Raw genomic sequence first — 25,871 nt, forward strand, 5'->3', positions numbered from 1 at the left:
TGGGAATCCTGGGGGCACCTCAAAAGTTTTCATGTCCTGGATGAGCCTGGCACCTAGATTGAAATGGAATCTGTCTTTGTATGCTGTTTCTAACCAGGCTAGGCTTTTAGATCCCAGGGTCACCTGGCGCATTGGTGGATGAGGGTAGGTGGGGGACTGGCTTCCCAGGAAGAGGTGGGATGTGTGTAGTGTTAGTGTACTGAGACAAACAGTTAGGATTCCTATAATCTTTAAGCTTAGGAAATATACTGACATCTCAATAAGGGACCGATTTAAAAGATTTTCTGAATCTTAGGGAGGTTATATAACTTGTTCAAGATCACAGGAGGTGGGCAGAAGGGAGCTAACGTATACTAAAAGCCCACTATAAGCCAGGCACGTTATGGCATAATGACTCACTCTTTCCAATAACTTATGGCGGGAGTGGGGCGTGCTGGGGAGTAATGCAGTTGTAGCATTTCATAGACAAGGAACTGGTGTGCAGAGTCATTGAGTAACTTGCACACAGCTGCACCGGAAGAGGTGGACCAAGGTCAGTCTTTCCAACAGTTCTGGATTCTGATCATAGCACACTTTCTGTCAGGACTTCTGTGTGTAATTGTCAATGCATTTGGACCCCAGTATCTTGGAATCTGTGAAAACTAGGGAGTAGTTTTTTTAAATTTTTGTTTTGGAAACATTAATTATACAGATGTTTGTAAGCCAATTGCTAACATAAATGGTTGTGAGGGGAATTTTTTTTTCTTTTGTAATTTATTTTTATTTTTACAAATTATACCATGATAAAACAATTAAAATTGCTTATTTGAAATATTTTCCTTTAACATTTTATAAGTTAATCAAACGCATACTACAATAGATTGTTGTTTAAATAAGGGAGCGCAAATGATTTTAGTATTACAAAACTTTAAGCTGAGGCTACACTCAAAAATAAGTTTAGAAAATGGTATTACAAAAGATTGAGAGTGAGTAGTAAAAAAACTCCAAACCAAGACAAAAACCCACAGGGCTGCTGTGCTGTAGGAAATCAGGTGTTTTCACTGCCGTAAATCTTCACTGTGGCCAAACTTAAAAAAAAAAAAAAAAAAAAAAACAAAACAGTGCTCTGGGGAATTCCCTGGCAGTCCAGTGCTTAGGACTCTGCACTTTCACTGCCGAGGACGTGGGTGGTTCAATCCCTGGTTGGGGAACTAAGATTCTTCAAGCCCCACGGTGCAGCAAAAAAACACCCCCAAACCCCCCAAAACCCAAAAACAACCCTGCCTAACCTCCCCCTCCAAAAAACCCCCCCCAAAAACAGTCCTCTGAAAAAGAGAAAGACATTCTGGAAAAATACAGCAATTCCAGGGCATGTTATGGCTTTTTCTTTAGCAACATAACCTCCAAAGAGTGCAATCTGTTATAGAGTTGTGGATGAAAAATGGATGGAAAACTCAAATCTTTTTGATCGGTAAAACTGTACCAATAAAAACTGGGTTCAGTAGAAATAATGGAGAAGATTCCCAATAGCACCTACGGTTGGTAAAAAATTTAATATGGATATAAAAACTAAATTTAATTGATGAACTGAGTTCCTATCTTAAAATTTATACAGAAAGCAATGTCTCCTGGAAATTTTCAATAAAATAGAAAGGATAAGTTAGAAATTGTTCTCTATAAAAACGTATGGACACCAAGGGGGGGAAAGCCACTGGGGTGGTGGTGGTGGTGTGATGAATTGGGCGATTGGGATTGACATGTATACACTGATGTGTATAAAATTGATGGCTAATAAGAACCTGCTTATAAAAAAATAAATTAAAATTCAAAACATTAAAAAAAAAAGAAATTGTTCTCTATAGATAACTGATCAAGGGTTTTAATCAACCTAATGAATATTGCCTGAAATCAGCATTAATGAAATCAGCATTCATATAATTCTGATAAAAATATTTACATTTTCAAACATAGATCAAAAATACCATCAAGGGCACACCCCCGAGTTTTTAAGTATCATTGGGTTGAACACAGTGTCAAAATGCCTTGTACCTTTTCCCTAAACATAAAGCAGTTGCTAAATCCTCATCTCTGAGAAGTGAGATTCATTTTGGAAGGAAGGGAAATGAGAGGTGTGTGGAAGGAAGGGAAATGAGAGGTGTGTGGATTTCAAGTTTTTCTTAAACTTGGCCATGTGCCCTCAGCCCATTAGCTGTGCTGACAGAGAAAAGACCTTAAATCTTCCTCCGGGAGAAATCCAGCTATCAGGACAATACCAATGAACGTTCATTGATGAGGTCACTTTGGAGCATGGCTTTGGGGATGTACTGTTTCCATGGTTGTGGATTGCAGAAATTCCTTCAGAGGTCGGCAAAGCTTTGCTTAGGCAGAGACCCAGAGACTCAAGAGAGGAGGACCTCTAAAACCCAAACTGTATTTGGTAAACTGCCCATTTGTCTGGAATGGGCCGAAAGAGTCCCATAGCCTAAGCTTCAGTAGTCTGCTGTTCTCACAGAGACCATTTGAGGAATAATGCCAAACAGGTTATTCCTGCTTGAAGTTTTACCTCTGCACTATAGCATTTAGGTGGGGGTGAAGCATAGGAGGTAGTGTGTGTGTGTGTGTGTGTGTGTCAGAGAGAGAAAGGGAAAGAGAGAAGACCGAAAGGGCAGCCATTGGCTGAATTCCAGCCATTTTGAGGCAGTGGATTAAATTCTATTTGATAGAACAGTAGTCATTCTCAACCTGGGGCAATTTTGCCCCACCCCAGCCTACCCCCAGGGTAATTTGTCCATGTCTGGAGACATTTTTTTGTTTGTTGAAATTTGTGCCTAATGGGTAAAAGCCAGTGATACTACTAAACATTCTGCAATGCACAGGACAGCACCCACCAACAAATAATTTTCCAACCCAAAATGTCCATGGTGCCAAGGTTGAGAAATCTTGTGATGGAGGCACCAAGGTCACTCAATCAAATGCAGCTAGTGTGCACATACCTTTTCTTGAGAAGCGTATGGTTAGGAAAACCAAGAAAAGAATCCAAGCACTTGGTTGACTTTGGGGTCCTCATCTTGTCTAATGGTCTGTGTGCTCCATAACTGTAATCCTGGAACTTGGGGTAATTATGTAGCTAATGGCGGGGGAGGTAAAAAGTAATGACTAAGAGTTGAAATTTGGACAACAGAGTTCAATTTAAAATTCTGACATTTAATGTGTGACCTTGGAATGTTACTTAACCACTTGAGGTCTTATATTTCTGTCTGCAAAATGGGAATAATAATGGTAACCAACTCAGTGAGTTGTTGTGAGGATTCAATGGAATGATGCATGCAAAGCATTAAGCATTAGTGTAGACACATAGCTGTTAATAAAATGTTGGGAATTGTGGTCAGAACAGACAAGAAAAATTATGAACAGAATGAAGAATCCAATCAAGGAATAAAGAGATTAGTAGAATACAACCCAGTGGTACAGAAAAACTGGCTGAGACCCGGTGGGGCTGCAGGATCCACCTACTCAAAGCAGGAGGCAAAACTTTGAAAGAGATTGAAAAAATAAAGTAACGGTAATGATGCCCATTGGACTGCAAAATGAAATTCCAGCTGAAAGGGACCCTCCATGACAGAAGACAGAATTTGACTCAAAGCCTGAGTGTTATGATTCCTTTTGGCTCCAGTAGAATCATCTTGGTAGTATGTAGGAACCATGTGTCATGTTCTGGGTTAATTCTCTAAATGATAAATAATGGTATTGTGACTCAGCCTACATCATCTTATCCTACCAGAGAGGCTCCATAGTGAGGTGACTTTTCAAAGCCTGGGGAGACGTTATAGAAATACAGATAATAAAGTAAATCAAATTCATAGTATTAATACTTTGGTATGATTTAGGAATAAGTTTTATAATCCTTGGGATATTTTGTGTGTATTTGTATTTCAAGGTGTTTGAAATAAATCTGGCATACTAGATAATCTGATTATATAATTTGAAATGTGTAATTATACTAGACTCATGGTATTGATTTTAAAGGTGTAGTAGACTTTTATTAAGATTGTAAATGGCATTTAAATGTTTCGGATAGCCTAGTATATTATATTTTATTTAAGTTTGACATATTAGATTAATAGGAATTGCTTAAGTGCATAGGAAGATTTTGTTTTTTTAGGTTTGTAAGTCTGTCAGGGTTTTGGAGTGTTTGAGAGAATCGGGTATGTTAAAGGTGTAAAATTTAAAAAGTTCCTGAGGGAATTCAATTCGTAAATTGGGTTCATTAGAATTTAGTCTTTTAAAGTTATCAGTCAATTGAGTGTAATCAAAGAAAAAAACTGACTCTGAATTCTCATTTTTATCGGAAAGTAATAGGTTTATACAAGACTTCGAAATGGAATTTAAAGGCTTAGAGAACACTAGGCTTTTGAATTTACAATTTTCAATATATTCAATTAATTAAAAGCCAATTGTTAGAGAAGTCCTTTCAGCGCGCAAGGTTCCCTCAGACATTGGAAAGCTCAAATGACATTAGTAAGCACCCCGTAAATGGTTATAATTAACAGTAACTACTGCTTGCCCTCTGTTCCTTTGAGCCCTTGCAGTGAAACTTCCACAACTGTCTGTCAATTTCTTGAGATCCTGAGGGTCCCGATTAGCTGAAGGCAAGGATTATTCCAAAACCAAAACACTTTTTTTTTTTTTTTTTTTTTTAAGAACAAGAGCCCAGTGTTTTAATTTGATCATTTCTTGCATTTGAAGTACTCCTCCATGACATCCTTGGCCTGAGACTCTTTGCCATAGTCCTTAACCACCACACTGCAACCAGCCACTTTAGGGGGTTTTCCCTCTCCATCAGTTTTTACAGAGGCCTACCCACTCCCCCAGTTTCTTGTTGTCATCAACCTTAATCAGGTTGATCTGGTGCTCAGCACAAAGGGTTTCCACCAACTTGACATATATATAGGCTCATCACAGTTGGATGCAAGCACACAAAGCTGGGCTTTGGCAGTTTCCCGAATTCCACGTGCTAGGCCATCGTGGATGAGGGCGGTCTTCAGCACCTCTTGCAGAGCAGGATTAACGTCCATTACACCTCCAGCAGCAATGCCTTCCTCGGCCATGGCGGCAGGGACTCCGAGGTGGCAGGGAAAGAGCAAAACAACACTTCTTTTGAGTCAATAGTTTTATTACTATTACTTTTCACACCGAGGAGACTTAGTTACATAAAGTGAGATATTCTATGAGTTGATTACCAGTAGTAGAAGCACAAAGGTGTGGAAAGTGTAACATGAACACAGTGAAGAAACGCCCTTTATCAGAGTGAAGTCCGTGTGACAGAAACACATTACTCCAAACAGACTATGTACAAATAAATATAGCTTTCCATCTATGTACAGACATATTCACAGAGAATAAACTGACGCAAAATCTCCATACATCTCCTCATCCAGCGAAAATTGCTCACAGTAAACAAAACACACGGGAAATGACAAAAGTAACTTGGAAGTGCATCACCTGGACTCTTGTAGGGGTATAGAGGTTAAAATGCTTCTTTAAAATGGAGGCAAAGAGAGGAAGCATGAGATGACATCCATCCTTAAAAAGATCCTTTACAAAAATGGCGTTCTGATATTTGTAAGGTAACCTGTCCCAAAGACAGTTTACGAGTTCTAGGGCAATGCCTATGTTGGGGTCAGTGTTCACAGCATGGTCTCTGTTTTAACACTATGCAAAGAACAAAAGTGTAATTTATCTTTCCTTTAGCGCTAGCAGCCACTTCATTAAACCAGGAAGGTAGTTTTTGCTACTCTTTGATGGCACTTTTGAGACCGCAGATTGCTTGGAGATGGAAGCTGTTGCTTCTGGAGTTTTTTCAAACTGGAGCAGAAGAAAATCATCCAGGCTAGACGCAGGGCACAAATATGAACTTTGTGTGCGGGGTTCAACAGGATTATATCCCAACCGAGGTTCCCTCATCCAGATGGAGAGTCTCTGCCCTTTGGAGAGATGCTTCAGACCACAAAACAGCCCCCAACAGAAACATCACTGGCTCTGGATCCAGACAATCTTTCTTTAGGGCAAATGGCCAATTAAACATAAAATTGATGGGGTTGGTCAATTTAACACACATGTTTATAGAGATAATTTAGGTACCCAGGTGGTAGATATTTCTAGGCTATTAAGTGCCTTTTAGTCATTCTTTTAGCTTTTACTCAAATCATATAAAAAAATTGTGATGAAGTGAAACAAAGTTTTTAGTTGTGGGGACATCAACGTGCATGTACATTACATGTACATGCGTGTAAGCAGTCTATGATACTGGGCCAGAAATTATGTAGTTTAGCAGAAAAGGAAAAAAAAAATCCACTGCATTATGAAGTCTCCTGTTTTATATGCTTTCCTCCCAAGGAAGGTTTATAATTTAGGCATAATAAATTATTGATAAACTGTATATCTCTATTTGCCATTTTTATAAGGGAACTTCTTAGACCCATCCTATATTTACATAAAAACTCAAATAAACCTTAAATTTTCCAGGTACATATTTGCTAATTATCCATTTCACTCTCTATATTGCTTTACATAACAAATGGATTCCTGAAAAACAGTATATCTATAACTTAAAAAAGGAAATACTTTCACTTAGTATCAGAACTTGCTATTTAAAGGAACTTGCTATTTAACAAGCTATTTTGCAAGTGAAGAATGCTTTTGTGAAATGAACAATTTCTTTGATTTTCAGTTTTATTAAAGTACACATCTAAAATTTATCAGATTAGGATTGTCTAGAACAATAATTGTATGCCTTAAAAAACAGAACACATAAACTCTAATTTACAACAAACAATACAAAACAGGAATGACTCATGGACTGCTTATCGATTGACTATATTCAGAAGCCCTGAATATATGTATTATTGGTATTTTATGGCTTTAATACAATTGTCTCTTATGAAGTATTGATACTATAAAGTGCAATATTAAAAAATTAAAAAACCCAAAAGGCATCCATTGTCCTTCAGTTTTAGCCTGATGAGAAGAATCGGAGATTTGTTTAATTAAATGGCAAAAGATTTTCTACCCTTAATTCCTGCATGTAATTTCATCCTTAAAATTATTTTATTTGGGGATTCAGACTTCATTCATTCGTTCCTTTTTTTTTTCTCTTTTTTTGATGACACGATTTAAAAAATTAGTATTCTCTTTTGGTTAGTTGAGTGCTTTTCGAGAACTGTCAGTCCCAAGGCCTTAGTTACTTCCAGATCCATTGTAAAGGAATATGCAACCCAATAAGTGAGAATGTAGGAGCAAATTTCCAGCCTTTTGGTGAACTGTACCCCATTTTCCTGGGCCACGACACCAATCAACAATCTTACAATTCCCAGCCAACCCACCACACAAGGAAGTAAATGCGCTGCAATACTGGGTGATGAGAGGTGGCCCAACCATTTCCCCCATGTCCTATTTAGAGCCAAAATATAGGTTCTTTTTGGTAAATCAGTGCAGGTAAGTGCAGGTCCAGAGTTCCTGAATGATCTCCAGCGGTGTCTCCCCCATTCTGAGTACTTGCTGAGTGTGGGATTATGACCATAAAGACGAAGTCCGTGAGCTTCACCTCACCAGGGCCTCAAGACAATGCCGCATCAGTGTTCAGACTTTTCACCAGAGGATAAATGCCTGTTAGTACTTGTTGAGTCGAGGCCTGCTGGTGCTTTTAAGGCATTTCTGTGACTCTACTCTCTTGTAGTTGTGAATTCTATTCGCATTTTAGTATCAATTAGGAGGAAGTCCCTCCCCCCACCCCCCAAGAAACAGTCAATTACACAAAACCTAAGTTGTTAGGGGCACGGGGCTAGCATTTTTCTATCTTCACCTTAATGCGGAGATGGAGAAAAGGCTCATTAGACTTGCCAAGTACAAGTAAAGGGGAGAGGCTGGTGGTGAGAACCTGGAAGGGGAGTAAGCACTGGGCCCAACCTAGACTTGAAAACTGGAAGTGGAGTTAGAAAGAAACAAACTGAGACTCAGTAAGGCCCAAGGGAGAGGGGCTCATGGTAGGTAAGAACATCCATCCAAACGCACCAGGCAAGCTGAGAAATGCACTCGCTTCACCTGAATGTCTTGGAGAAAGATACGGAAGTCACAGGGAACACAAGATTAATGTGAATTAGCAATGAAGTGTGACTTTCTAAAAGGTAAGGGGCACAGAGGAGTGCAGAAGCAGGGGGTAAACACTGGGTCTGAGGCTGTCATTCCGCCCTATTCAGACCTTATACTTGTGCCATGAGTAGTCAAAAGGTTCCATGATTTCAGAGCAACATAAAGCATTTAAAAAGGCTTAGTAAAGAAAAACTTAATTATTGAGGGTTAGAGAGAAAGACTCAGAAATAAAAATCTGAAGATAACATTTGATACAAATAGATAAAGGGTCACATAGTGGTGACTCCCAGCTCTGTCAGGGGTAAATAGTGAAGAGTGCCCAGATGCAACTCTTTTCTGCTGAACAGAAAAAAAAAAAAAAAAAGGTGAATTCATCACCTTGAGGGGCTGGGGTGAATCTGGAGAAAGACTTTTCTGACACAGATGGTTGTTAACGTTAATAGCTGACGGACCTGGGTTACACCAGAAACATCTATGCTAGGATTTCTTTCCTACAAAGGGACTGTCTTTTGGATCAGGGTGATAGGTTGAACAAGCGCTCTTAACAGAACTAAACCTTTGGCAAACTCAATGCCAATTCCATGGCACTCTTTCACTCTTAGGTCTTTATCAGTTTTTTAAAAAAATTCTTTAAGGTTTTCCAGTCTGCCAACCAATCATTTAGTGGAAGGGCTTTGGCTTAGATAATTTGGTGTTCCATAGTGTCCCCACCATTTGTTTGCTAATTTGAACAGAGTTGTCTATCCAGTCATAATTAGAGGCTTCTTTTTCTCTCTAAAAAACTGGCTGACTTCTGGATTCCTGGGCCCTTTGTAGCTTTCTCTCACTTCGTTTACAGAAAACTGCCACTAAAGACCATGATGGAAATCAGGTGGTGCTGAGCAAGGCCGATGCCCTGTGCGTGAGGAAGGTGGGGAAAGGCAGTGAGCACACTGGGGGGCATCTAGGTGGAAAGCACGTGTGACTTCCATAACAAACATGAGTGCACCCGTGTTTTCTACAGACACCTAAAGGCTCTTGGTGATTTCTGTGCTGCAGCCCGTGCCTTTTTTTAAAAAAGATATTTATCTGGTTGTACCAGGTCTCGGTTGTGGCAGGCAGGGCCCTTAGTTGTGGCCTGTGAACTTTTAGTTGCAGCGTGCATGTGGGATCTAGTTCCCTGACCAGGGATCGAACCCAGGTCCCCTGCATTGGGAGTGCAGAGTCTTAATCACGGCACCACCAGGGAAGTCCTGCCTGTGCCTTTTCAAAGCTCCCAGTAAAGTGAAAAAAAAGAGCGTAATCTCACGAAAAGTACTGGAATTCAGCTGGCTCTGAGTGTGCCTTTCTTGCTTTTCTTGTTTGCTAGACATTTCAATGAATAGGAAGCTGTGAGATTAAAAAACGAAACACAAAGCTAGAGAGGCAAGGAGCTAACCTTAAATAGATAGTGGAGTGGAGGCCCTTACCTTTCTTCCCAATGTCTTCTTGAGAGGGGAATATATTTTTATCTGGGACTCTATATAGGCTTTTGTAATTGGGTAAAAAAGCCTGCAATTTGTAATTATTTAAAACGACATAGGGATATATATCAATGTGATATTTGCTTTCTTGGGAATCCTGGTAAAAGTAAGTTAATTTCCCCTTTCTTCCTTTTCCTTATTCTTTATTTTTTCACTAACTTTCTCTTCACGACAAGCCCTCACCTACTAATTGAAGACAGTCTTGCTGAGGGAGGTATAGGAGTTGAGCATGTGTCTTTAAAAATATTAAGCCAGGTGGTTATGTGAGATCTGGCTTAGCAAGAATGAGCATCAGCTTCTATAACAAGCTTTCAGGAGACAGTTGATTTTTCCAGAAATCACCCTGAGAACAGTTTCCCTTTATTTCTTCCGGAACAGAGCTGTAACAATCCGATTAATTACTACTAGCCACTTAATTATTGGAGTAGCAATCTGTCCAGGTGCAAGGAAGCAAGGCATGCTCATAATCTTGTGTGTGTGTGTGTGTGTGTGTGTGCGTGTGTGTGCGTGTGTTGGTAGATGTAGGGAAGAAAGCATATTGCAGTTTTCTGACATGCTTGGATTCAGACCCACGTCAGATATTCCAACCCAGCAATTTCAGCAGAGCAGTTAACATTAGTCCCATCTTTTCCAGCTGTCTATCTGGCCAGCAGCTCTATCTATCTGCTGTCACTTCCCTGGTCAGCTTTCTGTTAAGGTGGTCTTGGGTGGAGGGCTTCCCTTGATAGCTCAGCCTTGTCACAGAGGAGTTTAAGAGCTATGAGCAATGGTGGGGAGTTTGCCAACTCTCTCCCTGCCCAGCAGTGTGATGTACATTAATATCATCAAATGTCTCATCAGCAAAGCAGCTGTGTTTTGCTGAAAGGCCTCCAAACACCTGATTCACGTCTTCCCTAGAAAATAAATTATAATGGCCCCTGTCAGCTGACACCTGTGAGAAGCCTTACAAAGCATTTTTCCCAAATATGAAACAGTCCCTGCCTCTTTTTATAATCTTCTGGGCAAGGCTTTAGGAAGTTCTGCTGCATCAGCCAAACTGATAAGCAACCCTCCCCCTTAGTCTGCGTACGTTACTGTGTTTTCCTGACCTGCCGCCGCCTGGCTCAGCTTAGGCCCGGGAAACTGCATGCAAACCTTCTCGTCTCCAGCTTCAGTTCTTGAGGGTCTAGGCAGGTTCAGAGGGCAGCTGAACTCAGCGTGGGCATTTCCAGAGGCAATTGAGAAGGGTCTATTTGGGTATTCTCGGCATGAACCAAGTCGTTCTCCTGTCCTGAGGCTGCCTAGGGTGACAGGGGAGGTGACAGCAAGTTAAGACCTGCTTGGTTTGCTGCAGGTAAAGGGAACCATTTGCGTACAGCTCATTTATTTTAGATTGAACAGTAAGAGGTTGGCTCTTGAATTTTTGATATTTTTACCCTGTTCCAGAGAAACAAAGAGAGTATCTGTAGTCTAAATTTTTTTCCCCTGTACTTTTCTATTGTGCATTCTTTGCCTCTACATCACCATTAGGGATATGGCTGGCCATTTAAATATACAGGGAGGGTTCATGTGTGTATGTTTGTATGTACTTGTGCACAAAACAAACCTTATGAGATCAGGAGGAAATGTTCCCTTTGGTTGTTGGTGTGCATGTTTTTCCTTTCCCTTCACTAAGGCAAACTTTGGTGCTCCCTGCTTTTGAATCCTGGATGTAATTGGGTCAGAGGGTGATGATGTAAGTGGTATTGTGTGTGTATATATAGATTTGGTATGAAGATATATATTTATATATGTATTTACACAGGCACTAGAGATGAACTACTCAGAAAACCATGTTGTGGAAAGTTCTTTCTTATAATTATGTTAATGATTTGAATGCTTTTAAAGATCCACTGTTGCATCCTATACACTTCTCTCTGGGTTCACCCAAGCCCAACACATAACCTCACAGACAACTTATAGGGGGCAAGCAGGGGCAAGCAGGGGCAGGGAGGTGCCTGCATACTGGCCAGTGAGCCAACACTGCACTCCCTTGAGGTGGGAACTGGGCTCAGAAATAGCATCTTCTCAAATGCAACTTTTCATGACTGACAACACTCCCTAGGAAGGGAGCTCCCAGGCAAGTCAAACGCTCTGTGGCTGCTTGGATCAGTCTTCACCGTGAGCTGGGAATGAACGGGAAAGAGTGAGGAGGCAGGGCGAGTGTGGGGAAGGGCTGGAATAAGAACAGGGTTGCACTGGACCTCCCTCCTCCTTTCTGGTTTTATATAGTCAATCTGCAACTGAGTCAGAGTCACCTACTCAAACCTTCTTTCACACAACAAACCAGTCCATCATACACATTCATGCAATAAACAACTCTGCTCCCCTGCAAGTAATGCACAGGGAAAACCATCAGGGTTTTTAACTCAATGTTCACTTACTCCTTCTCTTTCACTCAGAGGAACTAACACAAATTCTTGCTTCAACACAAAATCCTGCCCTTGATGAAGGAGACGTGGGTCTCTCTCACACAACTGAACACCCGACTTTGCAAAGTTGGAGAGACTGGGAAGCTGGCCTCCTGGGTGGCAGCCATCTTGGCTTCTTGCTTTCCCATTGGGCCTCCACTCAGAAGAGCAATGATGGGCACTGCCTGTGACTGCCATGCTCTGTGGAGCGGGCTGAGGTTTTGTGGAAGGAATGCTGAGCTTGATCTTTATCCAGTTGTGAGTTCTGCATCCTGTCTCCCTGTGTTAGGAGGGACGTGCTCACCGCAAAATCGTAGCAGCATAAGTGACACAACAGACTGGAGAGAAGCCATGGTGTGTGCCAACTTAGATGCAGGATGGCTACAGAATAATGCGCCATCCTCTATTTACTCTTTCAACTGATTATAAGGAAGCATGATTTGGGGAAATGAAAAACTCTGCATGTTTTTCAGTAATTTAGTCCACCTAATCTTTTTTCTCTGTTGGTTTTATTTTCTTTTGACATAGACCTGAGAAATCATACAAAATGTCAAATAGAACTTGGGGGCACTGAATGAATGAAATGAAGATGTCCCTTGAATGCTCTGAAAATCAGATCCTTGAAGTGACTGGCTTGAAGCCAGTGTAAAGAAGCTGTTGAGTGTAGTCTGCCGTGTACTCTGTGAGCTAGAAAGAGTCCCAGATTGGGTCCTGATGGCAGGAGAGACACCCATGGTGTATGGGCTTTAACCAAATCCTGGTCCTGGCCCCACTAGACACAGGACTCAGAAACCTTCCTAGTTAAAAAACGCCTTTCCAAACATCTTGAAGCTGCCTTAATCCAAGCAGTATTGATCAGAGTCAATCTAGTTCTATTGGTTGGAGGAACAATGATTTCTTTCTTCAGCCACTGAAGGCCTTTATGACCACACTGGAAGATGCATTAAAGAACCACGTCCTTAGGGGGCAAGTCCCACTGAGCGCCTCTACTGGATGGTATTTCTTAGTACATATCCAGGCTCTCTTGGCAGGCATTTTGATGCGCTTAGCATCAAAATAATGTCTGAATGACAATCACAACTAAACTTGTCCCCCTTCTTTTGATGATAATGGGACATGCACTGGAACAGTATAGGTTCAGTTTATATAGTCTAGCTGTCCTAGAAGAGCACTAATTTGCTTTGCAATCATATTTTCTACTTGCATGCTGGGGCAATATATAAGCCCCCCACCCCCCACCCAACCCTGGTCACCTCCCCCTTGCCCCAAACCAGTATCCACCCAGCCTGGGTTTTACCTCTGAATGTCCCAATAACCCTGTGGGTTTCAGAGAGTGTACCCCAGTTGGGATGGAGAGACGGTCTTCCCGGTTTGGCTTGTGGGAATAGTTTGGAGGGCTCATTTCAGGGCCCCTACAGGCCCTCTCCACCCAGCCCTCCCTCGTGCAACCTACTTTCCTAAAATATCCACCGTACCGGGCAGAATCCCAGTATGTCCAAGGTAGGCTGAAGGTCACAGCAATGATTCTCTTAGCTCACCTCTTGCACTTGAGGTAAAGCTCAGACTGAAGGTTGATGCCCCTCTTCAAATAGGTACTAGAAATATACTAGAGCTATCCCTGAAAAGATGCAGTTGTATTTATATATATATATACGATTATATATATATATTTATAATTTTTCTTTCTTTGTATTTGTATACAGGTATGTACTACTCTATAGGTGTGGAAGGAGAGGTATAATACAGGACCAGGCAGGGGTGTGTGCGTGTGCATCTATACATAATGTATATATTTTATATGTATATATATCACCTCTGTCATTCTTTGCATCATGACAACGGCCAGCGAGGGGTACCTGTCAGCGGTGCAGGCAGAGAAGCCCCAAATGCTGGGATCTCTTTGTCTCTTGCATGGAGCCAGTGCAGGAGGCAAGGGTGGGAGCAGCCCAAGAAACGAGTGGGCCCAGTGCGAAGCCATCCCCTGTCAAAGCCACCAAGGAGGAACACTTGAAATGCCCAGGGCTGTGTGCCAGCGGAGGTCAAGGAGCCTACAACCCTGAGTGGGGGTGGGGGGAACAGTCCATGCTGTTGGCCTAAGATATGGCTTTTCCTGCTAGATGGAGACGGGGCACATGAGGATTCTGTCTTCCAGGAGGACGCTGACCACGAGGAACCCAAAGTAGAGGCCGAACATGGTGAAGCCCAGCACTTTGTTCATCCTCCATTTGCAGAGGGCGATGGAGAGGATGACGAAGAGCAGCATGATGAAGAGGAGGACGATGGCGCAGAAGAGGCCGTTGCTGCTGACGGCCACGGGTTGGAACCTGTGAGCGACGGTGTACAGGAGCCAGGGCAGCGGGAGCCTGTGGGGGAGAGAAGCAGGGAAGAAGGGGGCGCAGTCAGGCACGCGACGGAGCATTAGCTTCTCGGAATCTGTGATTGGAGACGAGTGTCCTGTTAGGTTCACCAGGACTCAGGCCTGGCTGATGCAGGAAATCATATTTACAAGGAAGTCAGGTGAACTTTAAAAACCTTGGTCTAGGGCTTCCCTGGTGGCACAGTGGTTGAGAGTCTGCCTGCCAATGCAGGGGACACGGGTTCGAGCCCTGGTCTGGGAAGATCCCACATGCCGCGGAGCAACTAGGCCCGTGAGCCACAACTACTGAGCCTGCGCGTCTGGAGCCTGTGCTCCGCAACAAGAGAGGCCGTGATAGTGAGAGGCCCGCGCACCGCGATGAAGAGTGGCCCCCGCTTGCCGCAACTGGAGAAAGCCCTCGCACGGAAACGAAGACCCAACACAGCCATAAATAAATAAATATATGTAAAACAAACGAACAAACAAACAAACAAAAAAAAAACCTTGGTCTATTTCCCAGTCGAATTAGGGAGAACAGAGAGAATTTATTCTACGGCTGCATAAGATCAAAGACATGGCTGCTGCAGGTGATTTCTGAATTTGATTTGAAATAATTTTTTTGGTTTCCTTCCTAGTTGAGATTAAAGTGTTACTCTTAGCCCTAAAGAGGTGAATTGGAGGATCTGTACAGGATGACAGGAGGAGATGATAAATGGAGAAAAGGTATAGAAATCTGTGGTGAAAATGATCAAATTATTTTTTTTTAATGGAGACAGAGAATAGCAATCACACACACACACACACACACACACACACACACATCCAATTCTGGTGAAGTTGTGGTTGACAGCACTACAAATAGATAAAAACCCTTTGGGGGAAATATGACATTTTTAATACTTTTGACCAATCAATTCTATTGTCAGGGATTAAGCACAAGGAATAATTTGAAATGCAGATGCAAGTTTATTCAGAAAGGTGATCATTTCAGTGTTATTTTGAGTAGTGAAAAACCAGGGACAACTTAATCTCTAATAATAGGCAGCTAGTTAAATAGCAAACTATAAGTCAATGTAATTTTATGTAGCTATTAAAAATCATAAACTTATAATGATACAGGTAAATGTTCATGATATGATTCTATATTTAAAAAGAAGGATAAACATAAACATAGCAATCTAACTTCAATAATAAATTAAAAAAGATTGGTGTTGGTCTGTATTATGCTTTCTATATATTTATGCTTTATATGTATTTTTAAAATCCTTTACCTTGAGTATGTATGAATCCTATAAACAAGAAGAAAATGCTAGCAAGACTATGAAGAAACTGTTACACTCAATATGTTGCTAATGACTTTGTAACTTGGTATAAACTCTTGGGAAAGACTTTTTGGAAAAATATACTACATCAATAGCCACTGAAATGTTTATAATCTTCAATCCATCAATATTTCTTGAAGAAATTTATCCTAATAAAATAATTAAAAGAGGAGATGTTTCTGCATAAAGGTGTTCATAAAACACCCATGATATCAGAAAACTGAAAAAAATACAAAGGTCCTACTAAAGGGTAAAGGCTAAAACCGAAAGCAACAGGATGGAATATTTTGAAGCCATAGAATGTTAATTATGAGAACTATGAAGAAACTTAGAAAAATGGTTGATTTACTCATTTACTAATAGATGCCTACTCTTTGCTGTGCATAAATGGCTTTAAAATGGAAAAATAAAAGCCCTCCAACAGGGCAAAACTGATTATTCACTAAGAAAACTTTCTGAAATATTAGGAGAAAAACACACAAAAGTTAAATGTTTTGGGGTAGTAGGATTAGGGGTGATTTTCTTTAAACTTTCATTTAAGTTTCATTTAAGTTACAAGATATATAAAATTTAAGAACAATGAACAAAAAGCATCTTGCAATTCACTATAATAGTTTTCAAAAACACGACAAATTTGTCTCATAGAACACTTGTCACTTTTCCCAATATGTAGGATTTTCTCTTTTTGTGCTACAGAATATTTCCTTTCTGTTTATACAAGATATTGACCAAGAAAACTACTCTAAATGTGTGGGCAGTAGAACTGAGAAACACTGTTTATACTAGGGACGTCCTTCCTTTAAAATACACCTTTTCAGGCATTCACTCACTCATTCACTTGTTCATTCATTCGTCCATCCACCCATCCATTCATCCATTCATTCTACAAACATCTGCCAAACCACTGCCATGCATTAAGCATTGTATTAGGCTTTGGGGAGTTCTTGTTCTTGGGGAGTTCACAGTCTAGCAGGCAGACTGATAGATAGGACCATGACAAGAGTGTGAGATACAGATATACAGAAAGTATACAGGAGCACAAGCCCCCAGGCAAGACTTAAGGGAATCAGAAAAACCAGGATTTGAGTTGACACTGGAAGGGTAAATTGGAGTTTTCCAGACAGACAAGCAGGGAGGGCTCCTGAGGGAGAGGTGCCAGCAAAGGAAGAAAGAATGGTAGGACAGGGCATCTTTGGAACTCAAAGGTGGTTCAGACAGTGGAAGCTCAGAGCAGTGTTTTATGCACAGGTAGTGCTGGAGTTGAGAGCACAGACTCTGTTCAAATCCCAGCTATCTCATTACTAGTTGTGTGAATTCTGTGCCCTTCGGTTTCCTTATCTGAAAAATGGGGATGAAAATACATACATCACAGGATCATCGTGTGGCTTAAATAGATAAAAATGTATGTACAGTGCATGTGGTAGATACTGAATGAAAAAATTATTATATATATTAGGTAGTGGAAAGGATAAAAGAGAACAATATTCAAGATGTTCAATGAGAAAGTAGATCCGTTTTAGTGGTCTTCCAAACTCAAATGCGAGAGCTCAGTTCTTCCAGGAACATAAGGATAATATCCCATGTCTTACTTTCTCAAGGAGCTGTCCTTCAAGGTTATTTATCAGACTACTTTTACTTGGACACATTAAATGAAATGACAGAGATGACAGCACCCCTCCCCAATCAGATCCACTTGAGATTATTCATATTGAGAACTTCATTTTGCTTAACTGTAAGAACAGATCTCATCTTCTGACTTTCAGAAAACCTAGACTATCTTCACCAGCACAGATAAAGAAATGATAATGCCAAACCTGCCAGCATTTTCCAAGGAAGGAGATGGGATATTTTTTCTGGGCCTATGTTTGTTTCAGTCTGCTTTCCAATCCAAATCTCATCTGAGGCTGGTGGGGACTTTAATTAGAATTAGAACATGGAAAAAAATACAGTGAAACCACCAGAGCATCTCAGTCACATATAAATGTTGAATATTCATGACATATAGCCAGTGCCATTTTATAGGTGAAATTCTCTTAAAGTATTTCCTACAACACCCACTCTGTAAGCAAGTTATGTGTTTCTGCCTGTCTACGGATAACTTATTCTTCATGAAGTTCTCTGAAAATGAAAATTGGAGTTGGTGAAATTGAATGGTACTACCAGTCTTTACTTTCTATTGGTATCGGTTGGTTTTGGGCTCTGAGATCCTGGTCACGTCTTTACAGCTTCTAAGAAGACAAAGACAGTGGTGGAGATGATGTGCACCTTTATATAACTAGCTCTACTCACCCTACAGTGATGTCAAAGATGTTGCTTCCAACAGAGCTGGACACAGCCATGTCCCCGAGCCCCTTCCGGGCCACTATGACACTGGTGATCAGATCAGGGATGGAGGTCCCAGCAGCCAAGATGGTCAGACCCATAATCTCTTCACTAATGCCAATTGTCTCTCCAACCTAAAAGCAACGACAGGGACAAACATATGAATGTTTGAAGTCACAAAACCATCAAAACCACTAACATTTGAATGCAACTCCCTTTTAATGAGTTCTTACTCTGTGCTGTGCTGAGTATCGAGATGATAACAAGGAAGAAGGCACCATCATTGACAGAAAGGATTTTATATTTTAATGATATTCAGACCCAAGGGATCAGGAAGGTTCACATGAGGATTAAACAGATAATCTCAAAAAAGAGCTATAGAAGACTAGAGTGCAGCCTCTATATGGTTTTTATTAAGACCAGGCAGGGGAAGCAGAAGATCAGAGTTATGAATGCCAATTGGTCATTGGCCACAGGGGCCAGTGCCTGACAATGGCACCAAATCCTGTAGCAGATTTGCCCCTGGATTTATCATTGAAGATTAAGAATTGACACCCAGTGTCCCCATTTTTCCTTAACATTTCCTAGTGTCTATAACCCACTCTTAAACAATTTTAGACTCTACCATTTTCACAGAAAACTTGATTTTGGGTGTTTTTGGGTTTTGTAACACAGGACTGTAAATCAGCAAGGCAGCTATGGAGAAAGCAACAGTTAGGGAATCAGAGGACCTTGGTCTAAGGTCTGGCTCTGGCATTTATTAAGTACTTGACCTATTGCTAACTGGACCAATTGGGCAATATCTTTGATCCTCACTTTCTTTCTTTTTTTTTTCCTTCCAGTTTTATTGAGATATAATTGACATACAGCACTGCATAAGTTTAAGGTATAGAGCATAATGATTTGACTCACATACATCATGAAATGATTATCATACAAGTTTAATGAACATCCATCATCTCAGATAGATATACAATTAAAGAAATAGAAAAAAATTCTTTTTCCTTGTGATGAGAACTCTTAGGACTGAGTCCCTTAACAACTTTCATATATAACACACAGCTGTGTTACTTATATTTTTATCCTCATTTTCTGATCCATAAAGTGGGTACGATAATACTTACCTTATAAGGTGGTTGTGAGGACTAAATTGTAATTTATGGAAAAACCCTTTGTAAATGGGTTTGACAATGATGTATGTCATCATTGAAAAGTGACGGGGGACATTTATTATATTCTTTTGGTCTTTGCCTTTTAAGACTGATGACTTCTCTTCTGGACAGTTGGTCTAGCCTTCAGTGTATGCTCCTCCAGTCTCTTGAGCAACGTGTTTGTCTTCTTGTTGTCTTTCTTTTAAAAACTTTATGTATTTTCTGGAGTTGGTGAACTGCAGTTCTGAAAACCTTTACGACAATTCTTTCAGTTTGGTTTCCTACCTGATGACGTCCGGCATTTTTTGAGAAAATGTAAAGGGCCAAAGTAGCAGGTAAGAATAAAGGTTTTGGGGGAATAGAATAAACTTATTTCTTTTTTTAAAAATTGAAATATAGTTGATTTACAATGCTGTGTTAGTTTCAGGTGTACAGCAAAGTTAGTTTCAAGTGTACAGTTTTATATATATATATATATATATATATATATATATATATATATATATATCAGATTCTTTTCCCTTATAGGTTACTACAAAATATTGAGTATAGTTCCCTGTGCTATACAGTAGCTCTTTGTTGCTTATCTATTTTATATATAGTAGTGTGTTTATGTTAATTCCAAACTCTTAATTTATCCCTCCCCCCATTTCCCCTTTGGTAACCATAAGTTTGTTTTCTATGTCTCTGGGTCTATTTCTAGAATAAACCTATTTCTAAATCTCTGTTTTGATTTATAGGAATAGCCTGGTTCCCACTAGCTTAAAAACATAGTAGGGAGCTATATTTATTTTGATGGTCTTGCCTGCTCTAGAACCTGGTGAGCTGAACTAGTTTACCTATCCTCGTGGTGCACAGATTCACTGCTCCCCATTAGAAAGTGACATCTACGTGAGCAGGGTCATGGCCTTAATCACTATGGTCTCCCTAATAAGCAGAACATAGCCTGGTACATAGTAGGCTCTCAATACCTATGTGCTGAATAAACAAATCAATCTGCATACTTAGATGATTTTACTAGCATGATTTTCACTGGCTCTCCTAGTGTTAAACAAGAGTTTTGTACAAAAGTGCCTTATTTGAGCAAAATATTCTCCCTGATGACGTTTTTTGTTAGATTTGGAGAGAAACATTTTCTTTTTACAAATTTATTTATGGCTGCATTGGGTCTTTGGTGCTGCGCACGGGCTTTCTCTAGTTGTGGCGAGCGGGGGCTACCCTTCGTTGCAGTGTGCGGGCTTCTCGTTGCGGTGGCTTCTCTTTATTGCAGAGCATGGGCTCTAGGAGCGCGGGCTTCAGGAGTTGTAGCTTGCGGGCTCAGTAGTTGTGGCTCACGGGCTTAGTTGCTCCACGGCATGTGGGATCTTCCTGGAACAGTGCTCGATCCCGTGTCCCCTGCATTGGCAGGAGGATTCTTAACCACTGCGCCACCAGGGAAGTCCATGGAGTGAAACATTTTCAAAGACTGTGAAGATGCTGACTAAATGACTGTCGCCCTCAATAAGTTCCAAACTATCTAATACGTTCTTAGTAATTTAAAATCTTAGAGGGAGTTTTAAAGCAGTGACTATTTAAAAAAAATTTGTATCTGGAGTTTGAATGCCACTACTGACAGAAAAATGCAGAAATTGAAGAGAGGTGTTAATGGTAGTGTGGTTAAGAGTGCTGGCATGGGGTACAAAAAGCCCTGGGTGCAAATCCTAGCTTGCCACTCCTTGGGCACAGTGGCCAACTTCCCTGAGTCTCAGTTTTTCTCATGTGTAAAATGGGGATAATAATATCTACCCTCAGAGTTGTTGGGATGAATACATGGGATGATGCATATAAAGCAAATAGCGACTAGTGTCAGGCATAAAGAAAACGTTCAATAAGTATCAGCTGTGATAACTCAGACACTACTCCTCTCCCTCTCCAACATATCAGCGTGCAACCCTCAGGGTTCCGGCAGCAGGGACAGAAGCTGGTTTAGCAGGGTCAGTTTACCATGTGGGAAATCACATGAATCATGACGAATTTTCGCTGTACATCAAAACCCTGATGACTCTGGGTGGCTCTAGAAACACCTTCACTGAAGGAGAACTAGTTTTCAGAAGCTCATTTTGAGTCTTTTTCACTGAAGTGGGCTTTTGGCGAGTCAGAGGCAAGGTGATGGGGGCATGGATGGGACAGCACTCTGATCAAGTCGGGTAGCATCAGAGGAGTTTACAGCTAGAAAGGACCTCAGTAGTCTCTTGGGGGAATTCCTTTGTTTTCTAATAGAAATAAATAATGAGGCCGCTCAGAATCCGTATCCATTGCTGCTCCAATATTCCATGATCCAGTTCCTTGCTGTGGTTTAGTGAGGATCTGCAAAATGTCATATTGGCTAAATGAGACATGAGGTTGTATCTGACTCTTAGCATTAACTGAGAATTAACATCTTATTAACTAGATGTGGGATAGATTTTAATCACAGGTTTTCATCACCCATGAAATTTACTAAGATGAAGATTCAAGATGTAAAAACAAAACCAAAAAACTCCCCAAACTAAAGGAAAGTACGCACAAAGTGTTTTATGTGAAGGGCATTTATTTTTGGCTAAACAGTAGCCAAATAATTGTATTAAATAGCATTTATTGTTGGTAAAACTGTGGATAACAGAATAGTTGTGCACTAAATGGTGCACTTGTTATCTTTATAGCTTTTACAGTTTAAAAGTACAAATGATAGAATTAGAGCTACAGACTTAGAACAGAATCTGCTATTTTGATCCGCTGTCTGGATATTTTGAAAGAGAAAAGCATTTCTTTGGAGAAAAGAAAGAGAAACTTCTCACTCATTATTTGCTAGTAAGGCTTCTCTTTACGCACTTTATATTTCTGGGCTTTTTTTTAGTAATTATTATTGTTCCAGGCATTGTGTTTGTATTTTTCTACAAGAGAATGAAAAGGAAACAGGATTGTGGAATTCAGATAATCATTAAAAAGTAAAGAAAGAGATGGAAGCCTGTAGGATGATGTTTCCTAGGATGACTAAAGAGAAATATCTAGAAAACAATATATTCCAATAAGTGAAAAAAATAACTTTTTTTCCTTTATCAGTACATGGAAGAATAAAAATGATTATTAGGAAAGGCCATTATATATCTATAAATGGCAAACACTCCTTTTAGCCTGGAAATCTGGAGGCTGAGAAGTAGCTTACCTTCTGCAATGATTTCTGCTGGGTATCGGTAGCAAACGTCTTTCAACCAATGAAAATAATGACTTTGGGGCAAACAGAACTTCTTCAGGGGGCCAAGGATTTTTGGAAATATTAAGGAAGAGTAACCTGAGGTCAAATGTCAGTAAAATAACTGTGATAGGAATAATATAAAATATCTTGTAGGAATAATGCTTGGTTTATCAGCCAATATTTCCAGTGGATTTTGTTAGTGATGCCATATCTTCTTTCTGAAAAAATTAAGGTGTAATTTCCATACAGTAAAATTCACCCTTTAAAAAAAGCATACTGTTCTGTGAGCTTTGACAAATATATGCAGTCCTGTTTCTCCACATCCTCATCAACAAACGGTATTGTCTGTCTTTTTGGTTGTAGTCATCCTAATGGTTGTGAAGTGGTATCTTATGTTTATTTTTAAACAACTTTATTGAGATATAATTCACATACCCTAAAAATCACCCATTTAAAGCATATGATTCAGTGGTTTTTTAGTATATAGAGTTGTGCAACTATCACCAGAATTTAAGTTCAATTTTTTGTCATTCCAAGAAGAAACTCCATACCCGTTAGCAGTCACTTCCCATTGCCCTCCAACCTCCCCAACCCTAGGTACCTGTTACTTACTTTCTGCCTCTATAGATTTGCCTGTTATTCACATTTCATATAAATGGAACCATACAACATGTGATCTCTTGTGACTGGCTGTTTTCACTTAGCATAATATTTTAGAGGTTTATTCACACTGTAGCATGTATCAGTATTTCATTCATTTTTATTGTAGAATAATATTCCATTGTGTGGATACACCACATTTTATTTACCCATACAAGTTGATGGACACCTGGATTGTTTCTACTTTTTGGCCATTATGAATGATGCTGCTGTGAACATTTGTGTATAAATTGTGCAGATGTTTTCATTTCTCTTGGGTATATAGACAGTGGAATCACTGGATCATATGGTAACTCTATGCTTAACATTTTGTGGAACTGCCAAGCTGTCTACAAAGTGGCTGCACTGTTTTACATTCTTACCAGAAATATATCAGGGTTCCAATTTCTATACACCCTCTCTAACACTTGTTATTTTCTGTCTTTTTGATTATATCCATCCAAGTGAGTGTGAAGTGGTATCTCACTGTGGTTTTAATTTGCATTCTCTAATGAATAATGATGCTGAATATCTTTTCTTGTGCTTATTAGCCATTTGCATACCTTTCTTGGTGAAATAGCTACTCAAATCTTTTGTCCATCTTAAACCTTAAGATGCCTGTAGATGCTTGCCTTTCTATTATTGAGCTTTAAGAGCTTTTTATATATCCTGGATACAAGTGCTTTATCAGAGAGATATGATTTGCAAATATTTTCCCTCAGTCTGTGGTTTGCCTTTCCAATTTTTTCGGTTTTTTTTGGCCGTGCCACGCGGCTCATGGGATCTCAGTTCCCCAACCAGGGACTGAACCTGGGCCCTCGGCAGTGAGAGCGCAGAGTTCTAACCACTGGACAGGCAGGGAATTCCCTGTCTTTTCATTTTTTAAATGAGGTTTTTTGAAGAGCAGAAGTTTTACTTTTGATGACATTTAGTTAATCAATTATTTTTTTAATGCATCATGGTTTGGTGTTATAGAACTCTTTGCCTATCCCATGGTTATGTGGATTTTCTGTTTTCTTCTAGATGTTTTTAGCTCTTACGTTTAGAACTATCGTGCATTTTGAGTTAATTTTTGAGTATCGCAGGTGGTAAATGTCTAAGTTCGTTTATTTTGGCATATAGAAATCCAATTATTCCAGCAGCATTTGTTGAGAACTCTATCCACATATGTCCTTGGTGTATATTTCCTTATTTCAAATTGCTATATTTTATTTCTGTTAAGAAGTATAATAATTTTAAGGGTATATTAGACAAAGAATACAAATGGGCAGTTGGAATTGATGTAGTTTATAATAGAGATTAAAAGCATGAGTTTTGGAGCTGCAGAGTGCTGGGTTAGAATCTCAGTCCTGCTTTTTACTACCTAAATGATCCTGGGCATTTTTTTTTTTTTATTAGCTCTAAGCTTAACTCTTTATCTGTAAACTGGATAATAATAGTACCCCCCTCATAGAAATTATACCCATGTACAAGGACAAAGGGATGTGAATTATCTGGCATGTAGTACACATTCAATCAATAATGGTAACCATTACTATCTTTGAGAATGTAAGACCTTTGCATCTCATTTTTCCATTCATGTGTTGCAACAATTCCTGAGAGTTTATTCTGGTGATGGGCATTATGACTGGTACTGAATTAAAAGTAGTAAAAGGGAAATACATCATCATTTTTGTAAATGGAGGCTCAAGGAAGAGACCATTTTGTGTCCAGTTCTTTCCCTAAGAGCCAGTTGGATGAGAACGTGAGGTGAGTGGCTGCCCAAGAGAAAGTATAAGTGCTGCTGAGCCAGGAAAAACTCTGACATTCCTCCCGGCCTGGGTTGGCCTGGCTTCAGGCTTCAGAGGGCAAGAAGCAGTGAGACTTGCCTTTCCTCCACATGGCTGTCTGGGGCTATGCCGATTTGAGTCCACACTATAGGGAAAGGCCAGGAGACGAGGGAAAGTTAAGTGGAATAAATTCCTTTAGTCCTGGAATATGTAACTTGTTAGATGCAATACTGTTGTGACAGTTTCAGAAAGCAAACACACTGGTTAGCCACTTAGCAACCAAGAGAAAAGCCAGGCAGATGTGTGTCACTCTCAAGGTCTTACCTGATGTGCCCACCAGACCATCAAGTAAGAGAATACTGCAATCCAGGCGATGGAGCCGAAGAACGTGATGGGAAAAAACTTCCTTGAAGACTGAAAGAGACCCAGAAAGAGGAGAGAATGTGAGTGCTAACTGAGGTGATCTGATAGCTCAAAGCTAAGACCACCAATTCAGCTACTTCTCCCTCACTGCCTGCAGTCCTGGTAGAATTAGCAATCAAAATAAATGACCAAGCGTTGGTCAAGCTGGGACATTAAGATTCTCTCTTGAGAATGTGAAATTGGTGGAAGCCAAACCATCCCAAATCTAGTTTCTGAGATGGAAGCCTTTGGAAGAGAAAGTCTGTTCCTGCTGCTGGTTTCTCAGATGCTCTCTGCTCCTGCCCTTTCCAAGGCTTGGTTTCTCAGCCTTGCCTTCAATCCCTCAATACCCCACATTCTCTCTCCCTCTCCTGCTCCCTTTTCTACCTTCTCTTCAATTTCATGAGAATCAGTTTCTATTGCTTCAACCCATGTATCCTAATAATCCATATGCCAGAAAGCCTACAGGATTAATTACATTTCACAAGAAGGATCAATAGTTTCCAAAATACATTGGCTCATTTTACAGTCCCATGAATTATGAGGAAAAGCCACACAGAAGAAGCCATCACCACAATTAATACAGATTCCTGAGGATGGCCTGTCTCCAGGACGTTGGAGCCACACAAGTATCAACA

At 40.2% G+C, this 25,871-nt stretch overlaps 1 protein-coding gene and 2 pseudogenes across 7 annotated transcripts in view; all 3 read right to left on the minus strand.

The window, feature by feature from the left end:
• The window catches only part of LOC309663710 (cytochrome c oxidase subunit 6B1 pseudogene), a 523,800-nt pseudogene that overhangs the window by 226,825 nt on the left and 271,104 nt on the right, over positions 1 to 25,871 (minus strand). The window lies entirely within an intron of this gene.
• On the minus strand, positions 2,876 to 5,171 carry LOC309663709 (small ribosomal subunit protein eS12 pseudogene; annotated as a pseudogene). The gene has a single exon. The product of its transcript is annotated as a small ribosomal subunit protein eS12 pseudogene (transcript).
• The window catches only part of SLC24A2 (solute carrier family 24 member 2), a 243,965-nt gene continuing 226,337 nt past the window's right edge, over positions 8,244 to 25,871 (minus strand). For 4 of the 5 annotated variants that reach the window (XM_082468033.1, XM_082468034.1, XM_082468035.1 and 1 more), the window contains 3 exons: positions 25,156 to 25,245; positions 18,026 to 18,192; positions 8,244 to 14,421 (listed from right to left, as the gene is read on the minus strand). In XM_082468033.1, coding sequence (XP_082324159.1) covers positions 14,172 to 14,421; positions 18,026 to 18,192; positions 25,156 to 25,245 — 507 coding nt within the window. In that variant the 3' untranslated portion in view covers positions 8,244 to 14,171. Of the gene's footprint in view, positions 14,422 to 18,025; positions 18,193 to 22,055; positions 22,642 to 25,155; positions 25,246 to 25,871 lie in introns of those variants that run through there. The other variant, XM_082468036.1, reaches the window with a different exon arrangement.

This window comes from Balaenoptera physalus (assembly GCF_965194825.1).
Source record: "Balaenoptera physalus genome assembly, chromosome: 7".
In the NCBI taxonomy this organism is placed as follows: Eukaryota; Metazoa; Chordata; class Mammalia; order Artiodactyla; family Balaenopteridae; genus Balaenoptera; species Balaenoptera physalus.